Below are 21,976 nucleotides of genomic sequence, written 5' to 3' on the forward strand. Positions count from 1 at the left end.
GATTTTTTTAATGAAGCTTTTTATTTAATTGATGGTTTTTTAATTTATTTTATTTATAAATTTTTACTTACTCAGCTTATAATTATACTGTACACTCCCATACAGTTAAATTGTGCTAATCAAATTTTATGTAAGGTTTTAGCAGATTTTGACATTTAATCAACACCCTTTAACCAAAAAACACAATTTTACTATTGAAAGATTCTAAAGAATATGTGTACATACAAATCTATGTGTGTTGACCTGTTGTTTGCTTGGTACCTCTGGACTGGATGTAGTGATTTGGTTGAAATTTGACACAATGATTATCAACAATAATAAAAATTATAGCACTTACTGCTTGTCATTTTTTGTCTGTGTAAGTGTTTTTGCAATGATCACTACTTCATCAGATACATCAAAAAAATTTTTATGTTAAAATATTAAAGCAAAAAAGAGACCATTTCATCTTCTAGATCAACTGGATGTTTCAACTTCTAGAATAACAAATTCATATAATATAGTACTTTGATGTAATTTTATTTTGTTCAGAACTGATCAAGCAGACTGGGAAATACAGACCCTACTGCTCCCATATCAAAAACTTTTACTTAAAGAGTAAGTAAAATTTTACTCATAATTTTAATATGTCTCTTAGGTAGCTAAAATACTTTCTGATAGTGTTTGGTATTTTCAAATACCACAAAAGGGTGACGGCAAAAAACCCTTTTTTCTTCTTTTGTCCTTTCTGGACTCAAAATCATATTCTTGTACTAATTAGTTGATTCAATTTCATAAGTGTCACTTTGGTTATGTATTTGAGTGATCTCATTCAGAGATGAAAGAAAATAAAATTAATCTTTATTGTTTTGCTTGATATCTTCAAACTGGTTCACTGATTTTTATGAAATTTTATATAATATTCTTCTGAGTATGGGTTGGCCAATGATGCCGTTTATTTTTAATAAATGATCAAAGGGATAGGAAGATATGAATCCCATATCCCAAAATCTTATTCGAAGAAGAGTAATTTTTTTACACAATTCAATATCTCTTAGAAGGCTTAGACACTTTTTTTCACGTTGTATCTCATCAGACCCTAATTTAAAAGGTAAAGGTAAATTTAAAAGGTAAAAAACTTTTTTCATTCTTTTAAGGTATCTTAAAAATGTTTTCTCATTTACTGGCTAAAATAGGTCACAAATTTAGAAAAATACTTGACTTATTATGAAGCCAATAGTTAAGGGGGGATTCTATACTTAAAGCTAATTAAATGTTTCAATCTCCTAAGTAGTAATCTGCAAAGGTGAAGAAGCCCTTGCAAGCCAGAGTTGCCAGCTTTTTAAATTTAAAATATGGACAGACCTACAAAAAATATTGTCATATGAAAACAAGTTGTTCACAAGAAATGCAAAAAAAAGAAGAAACCTGAAGCTGAAAAAATAAGAAAACAATGCAAAAAATATAAAGAGACTTCTGTTAAGACTTTTTCTGTAAAGGAATACAGTACTATTTATCTTTTTTACTAAGTTTTCCAATTAATGTAATTGAATTTTCATATAAATATACTTTCTTATAATGATATAAGAAAGTATATATATATATATATATATATATATATATATATATATATATATAGAGAGAGAGAGAGAGAGAGAGAGAGAGATTCAGGGAATATAATAAAATTGGTTCAGTGAAGAATGCAACAAAAAACTACCCCTCTCCTTATTTTCCCTAATAATCTGGTACAGGTTCTTGCTGTTTTTTGAGACTGTGACATTTTCAGGAATAACTATCATCTCATGCCCAGTGAAACCTAAAACCTTATATTATGGTTACTAACACAATACTTACAGTAATATTAATTATTTTTTCTGTACACTGCTTAGATTCTTATATCAGAAAAATATGTGATTCATAACAGTGGTTCCTGTTCCCTAAGGAAACCCAATTTCACCAATAACTCAAATTCTAGTTAATTACTTTTGAGTTATATTTAACAAAGTATAGATGACTTTTAATGTGTAATATAAATAATAATCTTTCAAAAAATAGAAAATGCTTAGAAAATTAAAAAAAAAAAATTTATTTATAGCTGTGTTTAAATATAAAAAACACAACTATTGATTAAAAATTATACAGTTGTATTTTAGACAATCTGATCAGAAAGTGGAAAATTGGGCTAAGTTTAAAACCAATCTAGTCACTTTAATTCTCTGCTTGAATAGGCATTGTGAAAAACACAATTGACTTTTAAGGGAGACCATCTATAGACAGAACCATTATAGGTATCTTAATAGAATTAAAACCATTTAAAAAAAACAGTAAGAATGTGCTATTTGCTGTTTTAATTGCATCTAAAAAAAAGTTTTAGAATTAAGAAAATGGAATTTTCCAGTTTAGTGAACCGGAATTATTTAATGAAATTTTCCATTTCTTTTTTTTCTTTTTTGTGAGAACAGCACTAACATATCTTTTTGTATGGTTATAAACCACTAATGATGCACTAAGTTACTACTTAATGCTGCTACTGCAGCATTGAACTGTCAACTTATGTTTCATGGTTTTTCAAAATAAAGAGAGTTTTTTAGGTATTTCTTTTGGAACTATAACAGGTTAGTAAAGGAATAAAAGTCACTGTTGAGTATTAATAACTGCATTGTTTTCTAAAGAGTTTTAAAACTACAAAAATAAAAATTTTCTGAAAAAGTTTATGAGCAATTTTTTTAAAAATTATTTTGCATTCATCCCTCAGCTATATGTGTAATTTTGCAATATTCAGTCAAGTAAATAAATAATCATATATATATATATATATATATATATATATATATGATTATTGAAAAATAGTAATAAAAAAACTTTTTTAAGGCTTTTTTGATAATTTGTTTTTATTTTTCCTTTATAAATGTTTTATTGTAATAATAATATTAGTAAAAAAATGTTTCACAAGAAAAGATGTTTACCAAAAATTGTTAACATAACATTAAAAAAAATTATACAGTAACATAAATTTATCTGTTTAGAAAAGGATAAAAAGATATTACAATGGTACAATACAATATTAATAAATAGTTTTAATGTGTTGTTTCTTGTGGTACAATACAATTAACAATTAGTTTTAATATATAGTTTTTTAATATGTAGTTACTCTTTTAATGAAGACACTATTTTTTATCACTAGTTCAAATGTGTCATAGTATGAATATCTCTGATTTCATTAATAATATCAGTTGCTTTATCTAATACTCTGATAACATCATTCGTTTCTTTACGTTTTTGATTAACATGTTTCGATTCAGTAAGTAATTCATCAAAATGTTCTGGTTGGTACAATTGTGATACAAGTTTTGGTTGAAGATGATCTATTACGTAATTTACAAGAAAATGCATAATAGCTTTAGGTACAGAATCTTGAATTGATTTTTTTACTATACGAAAATATGATTTAATTAATTCTTCAATTATTACACAATCATGATGATCTCTATTGTCAAACAATCGTACAGTATTGTGATTTTGGTATTGATTAGCATTATTATCTATAAGTATTCCACCATCAGTTGAAGCTGTTAATGAGCAACGACTCCCGTCTGATTTATTGTTAGATGGATTATCTTTTGGTTGGACATCAACCGTTTCGAGTGAAGTCTCTAGATTATAACTCACACTTTTTTGTTGATCTTCATTATTACAAGATTGAAACCAAGCGTTAATGACTGTGGCTTCTTTAATAAAATCAGGATGATTTGTATTAATGTATGCCATTTGTATAGCTATTAATTGTCGTATAATATTATGAGCATCAGGAAGATGCCCTCTTATTAATTCTGAAGATACATCAAGAATTCTACGATGTAAATTATAAAAACGAAATAAATCTTTTGAACATCTATCAGCAGTACTTATAACAACACGTTCAAGTTCTTGATAAACAAGATCGGCACACTGTAATGACGGTTCTTCTAACTGTTTAATCTGTTTTTTTACAAGTAATTCAAAAGATGTTTCTGGTATGAATAAACCAGGACATGTTCCAGATGCATTTCGCATAGCAGTAAGTATTTTCGCTCGATTAAAACCGTTTAATGGATTTATTGAATCTAAAGCTTGTCCAAAAGTTTGTTGAAAAATAAAATTTATACGTGCACCACCACACAGTTCATTTGTATCAAGATCATTTGAATTTCCTCTTATCGAAGAACTAAACGTACAGCAATAATCTGTAATAATATTTAAGAGTGTCTGTCCTTTGTTAAAAATTGGTTCTCCACAAGATTTTAACATAGATTTATAATGATTAGTCATAGAAATAATCGAAGATCTTATTTCTGGTAAATATGAATTTATTTGTTCTATTAGTAAATGTTGTAGTGTTTTTGCTAAATACCGTGTTCCATTTTTCGTTGCGTATTTTGGATAGCGTGTTTTAAAAAAGCTCGTTTCGTCAACCAAGGCTTGCGATATAGTTTTACCTTGTTGAATATCACGTTGTGAACGATTGACGACACCGATTACAGCTAAACGTACTGGAACAGCTTGACCAGATAATACGTCTGTTACATCTGTTCCTTCTTCTATTAAATCTAATTTTGTTATTACAACTATTGTTCTTAAACCGAACGGATCGACTTGACGTGCTAACTGTAACGTTTCACAGTTTATAATATCGGTTGTAGCAGTCACCACAGCAAGTATTATACAGTGCGGCGAAGACATATAACTTAATACGAGTTCACGAACCTTTTCTTCCGTATCGTACGGTTGATCACCTATCGGCCTCGTGATTAATCCAGGTAGATCTACAAATGTTAAATTAACACTGTTTGAATAAATCTTTAAACATATTGGCTCTGAACTCACATCCTGTTGGTCTCCTGCTACTCTAAGTGTTTCTGCAGTTATTTCTTGTCTTATATCATCAAACCTGTAACATAAAATAAAATATAACATTAATGTTTTAAGTATGATAATTAAAATAGATTACTGATTGTGATAACAGTGGATTGAATAATTTAAGTGACCATTTATAGTCATATAAATGTGTGTGTGTGTGTGTGTGTGTATATATATATATATATATATATATGTGTGTGTGTGTGTGTGTGTGTGTGTATATATATATATATGTTTTATATACCACATTCACATTAAGTATGTTTAGAATAAATATATATATGTTAGAATAAATAAAAAGTATTTTAATTTTTCAAATGTCTAAATTTATTGTACTAAAAATTTTACAAATTCATAAAACTTTTCTGTTAACTTTTATTCAGTTTTGTTTTAAATAATAAAAGTTTTTTTTTTTTTTGGTTTTCATAGACTTTATTACATCAATTTTCTCAGAACTAAATTTTCTACAAGTTTTGTTAATAAAATTTACGCATTTAATAATTATTTAACAAAGTTATTATGCTTCAAACTTAAAAAATGTGTTTTTTACATCAAATTTTTTCTGTTTTACGTTGGGAAAATAACTACGGGAAATACAGTTTTATTAGATTTAAAACTGGGACCAGTTTTATTCGATTTTCCTGGTCAAAAAAATTAAGAAACCATTTAGCTTAACACCTTAAAAATTTCAGAATGTGACCTTGTTTCACCGGGAAAATTGAAATCCGGTCGAAATTTTTCGCTAGCCATAACTTAGCAAAAGCAACAACAAAGCGTTTTCGGACACATATTTGTATGAACTATTTCCCGTATTTCAAGCTCTATAATCAGTTCCCAAATTATTTCCGTTCCTCCTGTATCACTTTTTATATAATGCAAAATTATTAATCTGTAATGTAGCAAACTGAACCAATTCTATGTTAAAAAACCAAACAGTTTTTTTACTGATATAATATTTTTGATATCATTTATCAATTAAATTTAATAAATTGACTTACACTATGAAGCTGAATTAAGAGGGAAAATTAAGATAAAATACAAAGTATGATCATAACTGACTGTAGAAGAATTAGCCAGTGCAAGAAAATAATCTTAGCATATTAGCAAAGTTATCCCCGTAAGACGTTAAACTGCATTCCCATGCAACTCGATGTTTCATAACATTTGAAGCGTCTTGGGGAGGCGCCAGAATACTGGGGCTTTGAAGTAAGGTAAATAGCTGGATTGGTGTTTTGAAGTCGGCATTGATTCCAATAAAACGTTGACATTAAATATCAAGTATAGCAGGAGACAAAGAAGTCAAAACCAACAAATTATGTAATTTAACGTAAGGGTAAGGGCGAGTGAACGTCGCCTAAAAACCGGTCCATTCTAGCTAGAGGAAGGAAATCCCTTCAGAAAAATGCTGGTCCTTCAAGTTGGAGGGTTAGGCGTGGTGCTGGTGACTTCACACTGTAAAAAACCTACAGCTCAGGAAATAAACAAGGAGCCTCAGAACAGGACTGGTTTTTACGTTTACCAAAATGAACATGAAAAAAGGAAAGGATTTTGGAAACAGAAATTTATTATAAATACAGAAATATGAAATATATAAACAAAGCTAAAAGTGTGAAAAATGGCAGATTGATGAAGAATTGAAGAAGTATAGTATTGATGTAATGGCGCTACAGGAGGTTAGGTGGAGATTAAGTGGTAGACTAGACAAGAAAGATTTTAGCCTACTTTATAATGGCGATAAGGGAAGATCTAACCTATATGGAACAGCTTTTATGAAAAATGCTAAGTTAGGAAGAGCCTTGACCTTTGAACCTATGTCAAAATGTATTTGTAGAATAAGGTTAAGATGAAGATTTAGGAATATATCTATGATTTTTGTACATGCACCTACTGAAGAAGCCGTAGATGAAGTTAAAAGTGATGTCTTGCCAGGGAATGTGAAAAAATACCAATATTCTATATGCATGTCCTATTAGGAGATTTTAATGCAAAAGTAGGAAAGGAGACATTTCTTGGTGAAGTTGCTGAAAAGCATACATTGTATGATGAGGTGAATAGAAATGGAAGGATGTTGGCTGAATTTGCAGGTGAGTATTCTCTAATAATTGCCGGCGCCTCTATGAGCAAAAGAAAATACATTTGGATACTTGCAAAATACGTGGAACAAGTACTATAAAACAAATTGATCATGTGCTAGTGTCAACAAGGCATACAGTTCAGCAGTGGATGTCAGGGCGATCCTAACTGTGACTCTGATCACTATATGGTAAAAATTACCACCTTACAAAGGATAGCCTTGGCAGATAGAGGGCATGAATGGGAAAGGCCAAGATGAAATGTAGAAGGATTTAAGGATGATGAAAAGAGGAAGGAGTACAAAAGAAGATTGGAGGATGGGATAGAGACTGCTGTAGAGGCAGAGGAAGAAGTGAAGAGAGATATAGACGGTGTGTTGGAATGCCGTGATGAAGACAATGGTGGATGTTGCAAAAAAGACCACTGGAGAAAGATGAGGAGTAGGAATGCAGAATGGTTTGATGATGAATGCAGGAAAATTGATCGCACAGAAAAATCAATGGAGCTTAAGAGTAATGCAAAGAGAAACAAGATGGAATGTTGAAACTTATAAGAAAAGTAGAAGAATAGCTTATAAATTATTGAGAAAGAAAAAGAGAGAATGAATGAAAAAGAAATTGGAAAACATAGAAGAGTTTAACAAGTTAGGAAATTCTACCACGCAGTAAAAAATATGAATAAAGCCTTTCAAGCTAGAAATTTTTATGTAAAGACAAAGAAAGAAACTTCCTAAGGAAAGAAGAAAGAGTAATGGAACGATGAGCAGAATACTTTGAAAAGCTTATTCAGATTGATGTTGCAGGAGTTAAAGGGTAGATGCCAAAGTATGAATCTACAGACGTGGAGAATGATAGACCCACTTTTGTGGAGATAGAAAGTGCTGTAAGAAGACTAAAAAATGGCAAAGCAGAAGGGGATGATTCAGTAATTCTAGAGATGTGGAAATATGGAGCTACTCAAAGCTTGTTGAGTAGCTTCTTAAATTGATTTTGTTGAGCTACGATAAAAAAGGACTGGGGAAAAAAAGGGCTGGTAGGTCCTGTTTATAAGAAAGGTGATAAGCAGAATTGTGCCAACTACAGAAGAATCACGCTGTTGGATGATGCACACAAAGGTTCTCGTTCTAAGGTTCAAATCCTAGAAAAAGCAGTTACTTTTATACAGATTTGAATACTAGATTGTGGGTACCAGTTTTCTTTGGTGGATAGGTTTCAATTAACCTCACATCTCAGGAAGGGTTGACCTAAGACTGTAGAAGACTACACTTCATTCGCATTCATACATATCATCCTCTGAAGTAATACCTTACAGTGGTACCTTACGGTGGTTGCGGAGGCTAAAAAGGAGAGTATACTTACCAACAGCTTAAATTCTTTTGTGGAAGAGATAATAGAAGAGTATCAGTGTGGCTTTTAATAAGGGAGAGGAACTGCAGATCAGATTTTTGTAATACAACAGACGAGGAAAACTCTTATGAGTATGGCATAGATCTTCATATTCTACTTTTAGATTTTATACAAGACTTTGACAGGATTAATAAAACCAAAGTATTGGATATTATGGAGAGCAATGGATATTATAATACCATGTAAACTTATAAGGGTTGTAAAAATGATACTTTCAGACAGCTCAGATGTAGTACTGATGGGCTGTAAAGTAAGCAGAGAATATAAGATGTGGACAGTGAGGTTAGATAGGGAAATGCAGTTGGCATTGCTCTTTAACTTGGTGCTTCACAAAGTGGTAGGGGATTGAATGTTACAGGAAACCTTACTATTCTATCAAAAAAAAACAAAAAAAAACATAATGTGCTGAGACTGAACAATACTATTCAGTTGCAGAGAATGGTTTCAGAAACACACTTTAGGCTTAAAGAGGATGCGAAATGTACATGCTTTCTTTTTTTTCCTATTAGCCTCTGGTAATTACGGTTCAGATAAGTATTATCTGAACCGAATATGAATGAAGATGATATATGTATGAGTATAAATGATGTGCAGTCTTGTACAGTTTCAGTTCGACTATTCCTTACATGTGTGGTTAATTGAAACCCAACCACCAAAGAACACGGTATCCACGATCTAGTATTCAAATCCGTGTTAAAAATAACTGACTTTACTAAGACGAACGCTGGAACTCTCGCGCAATGCGAATTTGGAATTTCCCACGCAATGCCGCATAACAGACACAGTCCACAAGGATGTGGAGTGTCGTTATTTGGCGATCGTAGATAACATAAACGGATGCATCGGTCTGATTTATGATGTAAGTTTAACAAGCCCTGTTCGCAAACGGCAAATAATACCTCCTCGCGACGGTTAAGAGCTCCACGGTGACCCAGTGTTCATAACTGTATGACGTTTATTGTTGATGGTAGCATTCCATTCGCTTTACCATTCATCACGAACCACTCTCTTCAGAAAAGAGAGAAGATCGTTCAAAACAACCCGATTTGTGAAAGGAAGCTGCATACAAAGAAAAGAGGGAGCTCTTTTGCCGCACTATCAGCGCGGTCATTGCCTGAAATTCCATTACGGCTGGGGATCCAGTAGAAGTTTACATTTGTCTTACGCCGAGTCATTTCAGAAATAATAGACTTATCTCACGGGCAACAGGTTGTCTGGGGTACATGTCACTAATCGCCTGCAAGGTAATCGTGGAATCTGAACAAACAAGTACGAGTGGATATGAGGACTAAGTATATTTAATTCCTTATTAATAGCATACAGCTCCGCGACGAAAATACTGGCGTTGCTGGGAAGGCCAAACAAAGCACAGCCAAATAATTATCGTGTTTAGAGCCGTCAGTATAAACAATACCTTCAGGATTCACGCTGCAATATTATAAAATCTTTTTTGTAGGATAACCATAATTGTGTACGTTCTGTGATTCTGACAGACTAAATCAATAATTTACAAAAGAAGGCCGCCAAGAGGGGGTAATAACGTTCCAACCAGGCAGTGCTATCGTGGTCCTCATACTTTTTTTTTTTTTTAGTTAACTACTACCTTTGTAGCCTTGTTGAATAACACTGCATCAAATCTACCTGACTAATTGAAGTAAATAATTATTTCAATAAGTATATTTAAGCCTCCAAAATATAAGAGGACTGAAAGGGATCTGTAGTTAAAATATCAATCTTTTCAAACTTCCGTTTTCAAAATTTAAAATACAACCCGTATCTAGTATTAATGTGAAATATATGGAACGTTTAAAAAAAATTGAGTCCAATAAGACCCAAATTAAGAATTAAACAATGTTGTTTGAATCTTTTTATACTTTATAATTTTTAATAAGTTTCTTTGTTAAAAATTTTTTATGAGGTAGTAGTCAAAAAAGGGAGTTAAATGAGGTAAATTTTTTTAGTAATTATACTCTCAATACAACATAATTAATTTTGATGTTAAAAACATTACTTGATCAAGAGAATGAACTGGGATCCAAAAGGTTTCACACGAATTTTGATTTTTTTTTCTCAACTACACTTTTAATATTGCATAGTTTTTAAGATAAAAATGTAAGGGGATCAAATATAACTCACATATTTTTAATGAACATATGTCGATCTTTTTCGCAATTTTCAAAATATTGAATAATTAAGTCAATCATTTTTTTTTTTAATTTAACTAAATAAAATTTATTTACAAAAACATTTTTATTTACCTTGTATAACGTCGATCTGGTCTGTGAAGGAAACAACCCCATGCATCCAAATTTGGAGACGAAAGTTCATTAGAAACACGAGACAACTCCTTTTTTGAGCAATAGATGAGCTGCAATATCAATGGCCTTCTAGTCACAACTCCTGGTCCGCGCGGTAAAAACGATCGACCGACTAGATTTTCTAACACACTAGATTTACCGCTACTTTGAGCACCTGCTATAACGATTTGTGGTAAATCAAAAGGAAACGATTTTGCTCCTACATTTCTCGCTCCGACAATCGAAAATACCTCTTGTACACGATTTAATAACTGTAACAGCTCATCCATTCTCTGTGTATATAAAATAGTTGAAATGTTTTTAAGTAACCACTACTGTTTACGACCCCATTGAAAGTTGTTTACATGTTTTATTTCTTCTTTTTTATTTTTTATTAAGTAAAATGTATACAGCTATTTTATTATTGCCGTTCATACAGCTGTTTATATCCTTGTTATAAAATGCATCAGAGGAGAGCCCGTTAAACCATTTTTAAATGCGTTACGTTTAATCATTAAACCAGAAGTAGACAATACGATTAATTTTTTATACGTAATTTAATTTTTTAATCGTATTGTCTACTTCTGGTTTAATTTAAAAAGACGTCGCGCATTCAAAGGTTATAATCTTGGCACATATTGTTACGGTCATCAAATTAATCATCAATAAAAAAGAAAAGTATCGCTCTACCGTAGTTTTTAAATCAAACGAGGTTAGCGAGATTAGGTTATGTATGCTGATATCGTACGAAGAACCGTTTAATTTCTTTTTTTTATTTTAATCGCGTGAACGTTTCTTTACAATCTATCAATAACCTTATCGCAAATTTCAAATATAATTCATTGAAATTAGTGAATCAAAAAATTACAAAGTTAATTATGTAAGTCGGTAATTATCGATTTCGTGTATAGATCGTGTACATTGATATCGTTTATCAACATAACTTAACCGCTTCTTTTTCTGTTATCCTTCGGAATTACCGTAAGGTATTACTTCAGAGGATACGTATGAAAGTTAATGATGTGTAGTCTTGTACAGTTACTGGGATTTGTGGTTAATTGAAACCAACCAAGAACACCGGTATCCACGATCTAGTATTAAAATCAAGTAACTGACTTTAACATTAGAACTCTCGACTTCGAAATCAACCTATTTGCGAAGACGCGTTCACCACTAGAGCAACCCGGTGGGTTCGTATAAGTTCTACCAATGAACACACGATGTACGGTAAATTTTAATATGAAAGCCTAGCTCTTAATCAGTTAATGTAGTTCAAAATACCAATTATGTGCCTTCCCCTACTGTTAAAAATACGTATTGTAATGTTTAAGTAAGCTGCATGTAATCAAATAAGCTGATTTGGAAGTCGAGAGTTCCAGTGTTCAATTCCTACAAAAGTCAGTAGTTATTTTTACACGGATTTGAATACTAGCTCGTGGATACCGGTGATCTTTGGTGGTTGGGTTTCAATTAACCACATATCTCAGTAATGGTCGAGACTGTACAAGACTACACTCATACATCCTCTGAAATATTACCTGAAAGGTAATTACCGGAGGCTAAAAAGGAAAAAGAAAGAAGCTGCACATAGTAATGAAAATAACTGAAAGGAAATGACCGATTGTTATTTTATAATCCCTTCAGATCTCAAAATAAAATAAAAATATTTTTTGTATTATTGTGTTTTATTTACAATTTAATTTTATTATTTTCATCATTTTTTTTGCAATCTAGTGAACTTTTTTCTATTAAGTCGTGCCGGCAGGTTTTTTTTTATGAAAAGTTATTGCTTTTTTTAATTTTAGTATTAGGATTCTTTTTTTTAATTTAGATAAAATTTATTTACACAAAATATAAAAACATTGAAAACATGTTTCAAGAATTGTATGATGAAGAATATGAGAATGGTCCTCTTGACACTTCTTTTGATACCTTAGAAAAGAAGATAATATTGAAATCAACGAGTATTCAATGAACTTTACGACAGTGATGCTAATTCTATAAGACACCCACCGGGTTGGTCTAATGGTAAACGCATCTTTGTTAATCAGCTGATTTAGAAGTCGAGAGTTCCAGCTTTCAAATCCTAGTAAAGGCAGTTAATTTTATACGGATTTGAATACTAGATCGTGGATACCGGTGTTCTTTGGTGGTTGGGCTTAAATTAACCATACATCTCAGAAATGGTCGACCTGAGACTACACTTCACTTGCATATTGTTCTTACTCATCCTCTGAAATAATAATACCTGATGGTAATCCCATAGGCTAAACAGGAAAAAGGATAATATCTGACAATGAATTGATTTGTAGTGGATTCTTTTGAACGAACAAAGAAAAGAAATAAAAGCATATGCTCCTGCACAGAAACACATTTGATGTGGACACATATGACTTTCTTGTACGACTATTAAATTACATACACACGTTTTTAAAAGTACATAAAATTTTATTTCACTGTTAATTTCTGATTTTTTCATATTTTTTTTCAGGTTAATAATTATTAATAAATCAATATATATTAAAAAAAAATGAAAGGAAATGAGGTCTGATTTGAACCAATGTGCCTTCCCCTTACAAGATCCAAATATTTCATTAATTAAAATTTTATTTGGCTGTAACTCTGGAACCAATGAAAATAAGTACCACTATATAATGTTGAAAAACTCTCAATGAGGGCTTACTACTGCAGAAGAAAAAGTCCAAATATTTTGGATTTTGGGATTTTTTGGACACTTTTGGTCTACTCGATTGCAATCAAAAGGGAAGGTGCACGACTACATGTTACAACAGTCCTAAATTCAAAATTTCAGCATCCTACGAAGAACTGTCTTCGTTTTCATAGACTATCAATGTGAGAATGAAAAAATGACATTTTTGCTCCTATATAGGAGATATGGGAAGAATTTATTAGTTCTTGTCATGAAAATTACAAGCCAGGTTCATATGTTATGGTGGATGAACAATTACTTGGCTTCAGAGAACGCGTCCATTTAAATTTATATTCCATCTAAATGAAATAAATACGGTTTAAAAATCATTACGGTTGTGACGTTGCAACAAAGTACAAGATTAATGCCACTACTTATTAAAGAAAATTGAAAAAAACCAATAATAACCCAAAATAATTTTGGCTTATTATTTTGTGACAGAGCTCACTACACTTGAAAGTAATCTTAATGTTACAATGGACAATTGGTTTACATCCATTCCACTGGCAACAGACATGTTAAAAAATCATAAACTAACAATTCTTGGGACACTGCCAAAATAAAAAAGAAATACCTCCAGAAATGTTATGTACAAAGTATAGGAAAATGTTTACTTCCACGTTTTGTTATGACGATAAGAGAATGTTATCGTATAAAATAAAACAAAATAAAAACGTGTTGCTTCTTTCTACAGTTCATGAAGATGGAAAGAATTGGAAATTCAGGAAAGCCAGAAATAACTGAAAACTATAACTCAACTAAAGGAGCTGTTGATGCATTTGATGAAATGATTGCTAACATTTCTTGCAGCCGTAAACTGTAAAGATGGCCATTATGCTATTTTTACGGTATAATAAATAGTTCACTTATAAATTCATACGTCAGATATACTCATAATATGGTATTGGTTTGTCTGGCATTACTCCCGCCAACACCCCATTTGGTCATCAGAAAGCATAAGACCGAATGGCAACTAAGCCTCGAAATAGTTTAGCAACCAGTATCCTAAATAGCTCCTACAGCTTACTTAACAGCATGAGTGGACTAAGCGCAGTGCCATATACCACCGGCTTACGTGTCCCACCACTCACTTGTCATATATTATTAAAATGGGTAGGCGCACCCCGTCTACTAGAAAAAGATATATGACATCAATAAATTAAAATTTATTTCGTCTAGACAGCATTTTGCTGCCACGCCTAGGTCACTGAATTCCAGCAAGTACCTGTCCATCATTTTACAGAACTTGGAGCCATAATTGGCAGGTGGTTAGCCATACTCAGGGTTAGCTTCCCTCAGCAATGCGGTAAGTCTTTCCCTTAAGTAAACTGCTGTTGAACAAAGCAAGTGCATCAAGAAACTCTCACACGGTCTGACAATGCATCTCCTGCTACATTGACTTGCCGCTTATGAGCGGCCAATTTTCCCCTTGACCTCTAAGTTCCAGGGTGGCCTGAGTTCTGGCCCCCCTAAGAGCTAGGCAGTCGAACATCAAGTGTCTGTTTGAACACATGATGTTCGTTCAAAAAAGAGGTAATCTTATACATAGCAACTATTTTGTGGCACGCAAAAATATTCAACTGTTATTTTTGTGCGCACAAAAATATTACAGTGTTAGTCAGAACTCCAATAAAAAACATAAATATTCATAAATATATATTTAGTTTGTACTCTGAATTGCAATTTAATACCAACAACATATACACTAACATAAAAGAGAATCTTTTAAAGTTTAAATTACAAAATATATTAAATACATTTTATTAAAAAAATATATTTTTTTTAAATGGAGTAGTAAAGTGCCTATAACAAAATTAATAAGTTAAATAAATACAATAAAACATCATATAAATAACAACTTATAATAAATAAAATAAAACTAAACTAAGATAAACGATACAATTTTACAGACTGATTTTGAATAAATAATAACAATATTACAGTTTACCTGACAATAATAGTGATATATTTACAATATATTGATAATGAACTGGTAATAAAGTTTCTAATACAGAATTTTTGTTATTAATATAATTTAAACATAGTCATAACAAAAAATATCCATATAAAAATGGTTTTTCACTTCTATAAAATATCTATGTTGAATATCTACATTAATTGTGCTGATATAATTCATACCATCCACCACAAATTTCATTTAATATATTATGTAGTACCCATACATCATTACACTAACATAAATTCTATGTTATGTCAATTATCATCAAAACCTAACCCCATACTCCATAGAACATTACCATCTGTCTCTACAGTAACTACTTCATCACCATTATAACTGTTCGATGAACTTACAAGACCACCAAATTCTATTTTTCTATCACCTGAAAAAGATTTAAAAAATTCAGTGTAGTGATCAAAAGATAAACAAAAAATGAATTACATTAAGAAACTAAAAACAAAAATTAATTTAATCAATTTACTGATTAACATTACTACTGTTACAATGATCAATTACAATAGGCAAGTTCAATAAATAATACAACACTTTTAATTAATATGAGGTACATTCAGCAATTAAACAATTAATTAAAATTAAATTGTAAAACTTTTACGTATGTAAAAATATTACAATAGTAAAGTAAGTTGAGTTAAATGGACAACATGTATAATTGATTTATTTAAAATTATTTTTATTTGATTTTAATCTGAATTTTTAATTTTAACTTGATTTTATGCCTTGACGTCATATTTTTAAATATGTAAAAATTTGTACAATTTAATTTTTAATGTTAATTTTAATTCATTTTTAAATTTTGTTTTAATTTTTATTTTAACAGAATAAAAGTTTAAAATAAAAAGATTAAAGGTTTTAAATTTTAAATAAATTATTGTATATATATACACAAAATTAAATGAAGTTAGTTAAAAAATATTAAAAGATTAGTGTTAAACACTATTGAGTTTTAACTCCAAACAATTGAATTTGTAATACAAACTTAAAAGATTACAAACCCAAAAGATTCTGTAATACAAAAGACCTTCTTTGTATTAGGGTTGTTAACAGTTTGAAGCTGGAGTATTAACACCGTAACATCAACAGTTCCTTAATACATTCCCCAGCCACCACCATTCTGTTGCTGGGTTCTAACAACAAATTCTGGTTTGATGTTCAGAGATGTAACAAATTACAGTGCATTTACAAAACAAACAAGGAATTCAGCCGCCTGTTGGCTCTGAATTAATGAAGGCAGCACTAGATACTGTAGACTTATGGAATATCATTTAATTTAATCAATTTCCCTTTAAATTAAAGAAATAAGATCAGAAAGGTCTGTTAAAAAATCAAGACAAACACAGAAAATAAACGCTTTACTTAAAGAATGGAAAAACATATCTGATTTTATCACTACTCAATACATAAAAAACACCAATATAGAATGTTTAAGTTATCAAAATGTATAGAAATAGAATAAATTCTACTATCCTTTCTTAACCCATATCAATTTATGAAATGTTGCAAAAACACAACTTCACCAAGAAAGGGTGTCTAAATTAACACAAACTGATTTAGCTTACTATTTTTTTATATTTTTATGAATATAAAAACTAAACAGAACAGTAATTAGGATACAATATAAATGAAATGTTTACGATTTATTTCAGTATACAATGAATATATCAAATTTATTTTTTATGGTAATCAATAAAACATTTTGGGTGAAATCCAACTTTAAACTTATTATACAAAAATACTGTTGTACTTTTACATTGTCGGCAGCGAATTCTTCTATTTACAATTTTTTTCATGAAGATGATTGTCAATGAGCATCGCTGGTTGTTCCAGTTGAAAACACCGTCGGTCATGCAAGTCTCTGCATTTGTAGAATAACTGTCTTCAGTGTTATTTGCCTTAGACAATAATAATGCGATAACTAGAAGTTGTCGAAATTTGAGTTGCTTGACTTATTCTTTGTGACGATAATAATGCGATAACTACAAGTCGTTGAAATTTGAGTTACTTGATTTGTTCTTTGTGGATGTATTGATAAAGCTTCCATAAATTTACTAAAGCTACATCAAGAAAGTTTAAAAAACAAAGGCTGCCAGCATTTTTTTCTTTTCATTGTTATTCGATAGTTATTGATACCATTGTCCAGAAAATCAACCCCACCCATACAGCGATTGTATTGCTTGATCAGATTTGGCTGTTGGATTGAAATTTTCATTTTTTTCACCTTCAAATACCTTTGATATTATTCAGAGGTTCAATGAACTGAAAATTTGTAGTTAGAGTAACAGGAGAGTTGTCGTTCTATTTTGCAATAAAAATTGAATTGGTGGTATAAAACTGATAATCATACATCCCATGAGGCTGCTAATATAAAGAACAAGAATCTTCTGAAGGGTAGTTTTAAATTCTATTTTCATTAACTGTTCCAGTTGCAAAAAAGCCTTCCTTCTTCAGTAAACTTAACAATTTTAACAAACTAAAAAGTTTATCAAAATAAATGCTGTGCATTCCAGGATTGCCTACAATCCGGAATAAATTTTGAACAACTGAAGCATCTAATCCAAGGTTAGACTCTACTTCTGCTTCTTTTCCTGTATAAAGAGAAAAGTTAAAAAAGTATCCTTGTGAAAAACATAAACACCACACCTTGTAGCCAAAGCACACAGGTTTACCTTTCATAAACATTTACAGAAATGGTGACCAAACTACGGTATCATCTATTGAAAGGTGATGCAACAAAAACACTGTATTTGTCAAGGTGTTTATTCAGAAAGTCAATTTAAGGCTGCACTTTAGAGAACTTTTTTGTAGTATTTAACATATCATTGTCAGCCAAACATAAATCTCTATATTGCTGGTGGCTCACGGCTTTCCTTACAAATATTCACTGCTGCTGAAGATGCAAAAACGCAACATTACTTTTTTCTGTCTAGATGTAGACATAACAAATAATTGACGATAAGATAAGTTTATGTAGAAGAACTACTGCTATTTTGAGTGTGTAATAATCACTTAAAATAATATTGTACATCGGAATTTATTCTTAAACAAATTATTTATAGGTCACCGCAGAAGAACAATAATGCAAAACAAATAACATTGCGTTATCATAAGTTAAAGCTATATATGGGTTAAATACATTATTGTCCTAGTAATACCCATTACATCCATGATAATCCATTATTATCCTGATTTTAACAACAGGATTAACATATGTTAAATATCAATCATCGCCACATACACATGTGTTACAACAAAACAGACCTATTAACAATCATAATGTACCTTATTTTCAACATTACACATCTATTTAAATGTAAATTGTCTCAACAAAATAAACAGACAAAAACATTCTAAAAAATTAGACACAGACAAAAACAACATTTTCAAAATGTATGAAACCCACTACACAATATTGCGCAGTTAATGCCATACATATTCCATAGTACTAAACCAAGCTGGCTATGAAGCTGCTGAACTTTCCCCCTCAGAATTTGCAATCTTAAAATTTTAAGAAATAAAAAATACATAAAGAAAAAAATGTTAAAAATTATACTCACACATATTATAATACAACCCAGAAGTAGTTACATTAGCTGGACCACCAACAGGCATCAAACTACACCATAACATACTAGCACGCAACCTCTCCGGTATACAAATGGAATGTTTTCCAGGCTTCAATAACCATGTCAGTGAATCGCTAGCCAATGAATACAGATTTACATCTTTCATAAATATAGAGTCAATCATGAAATGCGTATTTAGGTTAGCCAGTGTTTGATCTAAGCGACCTGAATTTTCAACAACTGCAATAATAGTATTGATCTGTAAGAATGTTTTATTATTAACAAAAGAAGTTATTAAAAGTTACAAAAATACTTAGTACTATAGAAAATAATCTATCATATACTGATAAACCACTGAGGACTGAGATTCAGGATCTAGCGAAAATACTTTCATGAAAAATTAAGATATATCTTGTATCAATATTCTGTACTAGGTGGTTTATATGTGTATATATTTAGGTGTCCCAAGAAGAAACTGAAGAATTTTAGGACATATTCTACAAATAAAAATTTAAAAAATCTTATATTAATATGGGTTTAGAATCTCTTTGTTTTCGAGTATAGCTTGTGACTGAAGCAATACTGAAATTCTTGGAACTTAAATTACGGGTACATTTGATGGTTTCATATTTTTCAGATCAAAAATAATTGAATAAAATGTCTGAGAGCTGTATCTCTACTGATTTTCAAGAAAAATTATTTTAACAGATAAGAATTTATGTAAAACACAATTTTTAATATTGGCATGCAATAACTTCATTATATTGCCAGTAAACAAAATTTTATAATAAAATTTATGTAAATAATGTCAACTGAACATGAAGAAGAGTTAAGAAATTTGACTGTTATTAAAAACAAAACAGCAGAAAAATACTGTATTGTAATTTTAAGCAGAACCAAGAATAATTATGATTTTGGAAAATATCTACAAACAAAATCAATTATTAAAAATAAATAAATAAATAAAAACATTACAAATTTACTGTTACAATAATTATTCAGAATCTCCTTCAATTTTAAATAGTATTTTTTTGTTATTTAATATTTCTTGGGTGCTCTTCTTAATTTTTCAACTGCAGTGAAAAGTTTTTCGCTAATTCTTCTTTTGTAATTACTTACAACTCATCTTCTAAATACTTTTGTAATAATATGAAATATAATTAGAATTTTAATCTACGATACTGTATCTATAGAAGTTAGGTAAATCACATTAAATCTTTAGAGCAGAAATCTGGGTAAAATCTTTCACTTCCCATAACTTTAAAATAAAGCATTTCAGACCTATGTTTAACTGAACATGTTTTGTGATTTTAATAGGAGGAATACACCTATAAACTATGGCAAAATCTTCCTGAAAGCTCTATCTCTTTCTCTCTCTCTCTCTCTCTCTCTATCACTCTCTCTCTCTCTCTCTCTCTATATATATATATATATAAATATATATATATTAACACTTAGTTTTAAAATTAGAATTGTATGTTTTTGACTAATAAGCAGATTTTTTTTCTGTTAATATTATCCTGATATTTAAATTAATCATAATAATTTTCAAATTACCATAATTTTTATTACAGAACAATAATAAATTATTTGTAATCTGCAGCTGTATCTAGTAAGATACAAATAATAAAATTAAAATTTTCTTCTCTGATATATGATATTTGCAACTTTCTGTCTTTTAATAGAGATTATTTATTTCTTAATTTAGAAAATGAATAATGACTCAATACATAAGTCACAAAAATTGATCTGTCAAAACTCCAATGTTTTTAAGTGCATTTAAAAACAAATGAGGTGTCATTTTGTTCATAATAAAATACATATAATTTGCAATGTAATAAAATTTTAAAAATAAATACAGTTAGGTATTAATGATTTAAAATCTATTATGACCACCGCTTTGAAATTTTACAAACAAAAAAAATTCTATATTTAGTTTTTCAATGGAAATGTCTGAAAATATGTATACTGAATTTTATTAATAGATTCTTACTATGTGAAATTATGTTACAAAATTACTGACAGATAACTAAGCATTTCAGACAAACTATTATAGGAATATCTTTAATTTTGATGTACAGAATCTACTCTGTATATTTTTTGGATACATGTACAAAGTGTGGGAGAAAATTAATGAGGATTGGCAACACTGCGAGCAATCTGGCGACACTGTGTCTACCGGTCTGTGCTAGACCAGTTTGTTCATCCCTTCCACATGCTCAGTACATGCTCAGGAATTTTTGACCTCAAAACACAATCCTACGGTTCCTCAACCACTCTATTCTCTCCTGATTTGAGTCCTTGTGACTTTTCCTTTTCCCGAAATTGAAACATGTCTTAAAAGCATGTCATTTTGGAACTCTGGAGAACATTCAAAAGACTGTTACCAACCAGTTAAAAGCCCTACCAGTTGAAGCCTTCCAGTGCTGCTACCAGGAGTGGGAACAACGAATCCGCTGCTGTACAGTTGCCCAAGGGAACTACTTTGAAGGGGATAATATTATTGTTTGAAAAAAATAAAAACTTTGGTAAGTAAAAAGTCAGTCTCATTACTTTTCTCACACACCTCGTATATTATTATTAGAGACCGGAATATATCCAACGTAAAAAACTTGAAATATGCATGAAAAGTAACAAATTTTGCAATTTTAAATAATAAAAAAACAGTAATTTTTAGTTTTTTATTTCAAAATCAGCATACAATTAGTCAGTAGTTGAACAACATATCAATAAATTTGATAATTAACAATTACTATACATTTTGTTACTTTTGTAAACATAAACAATCAGAGGTACTGTTCCACGTCAATTAAGAGCCATGCAGCTAATAGGTTTGGCCGGCTACAACATAAGATTTCATTTATTAACAAGGTACCCTACTGTAAAATATTGTAAATATAGTGAAAATATACATCATCACTAGATTTTAAGGAAAATACGCAATAACCGGTGAGAATGGACTTAATATGCAAATACATATAATCCGGTCTCTATGTATTATAAATAATAAATGCAGAATTCACCATACAAGCATTTTTACAGTACAATTTGCTTAATCAGATAAATAACTTGAT

The 21,976-nt window shown here is 30.4% G+C and overlaps 1 protein-coding gene and 1 pseudogene across 7 annotated transcripts in view; both read right to left on the bottom strand.

The window, feature by feature from the left end:
• Positions 1–3,013: 3,013 nt before the first annotated feature.
• On the bottom strand, positions 3,014–15,428 carry LOC142329764 (dynamin-1-like protein pseudogene; annotated as a pseudogene).
• The window catches only part of LOC142329765 (thiamine pyrophosphokinase 1-like), an 85,123-nt gene continuing 78,151 nt past the window's right edge, over positions 15,005–21,976 (bottom strand). For all 7 annotated transcript variants that reach the window (XM_075374535.1, XM_075374537.1, XM_075374533.1 and 4 more), the window contains 2 exons: positions 18,894–19,161; positions 15,005–15,703 (listed from right to left, as the gene is read on the bottom strand). In XM_075374535.1, the coding sequence (XP_075230650.1) occupies positions 15,576–15,703; positions 18,894–19,161 (396 nt within the window). In that variant the 3' untranslated portion in view covers positions 15,005–15,575. The remainder of the gene's footprint in view (positions 15,704–18,893; positions 19,162–21,976) is intronic.

Source organism: Lycorma delicatula, chromosome 9, assembly GCF_047948215.1.
Source record: "Lycorma delicatula isolate Av1 chromosome 9, ASM4794821v1, whole genome shotgun sequence".
In the NCBI taxonomy this organism is placed as follows: Eukaryota; Metazoa; Arthropoda; class Insecta; order Hemiptera; family Fulgoridae; genus Lycorma; species Lycorma delicatula.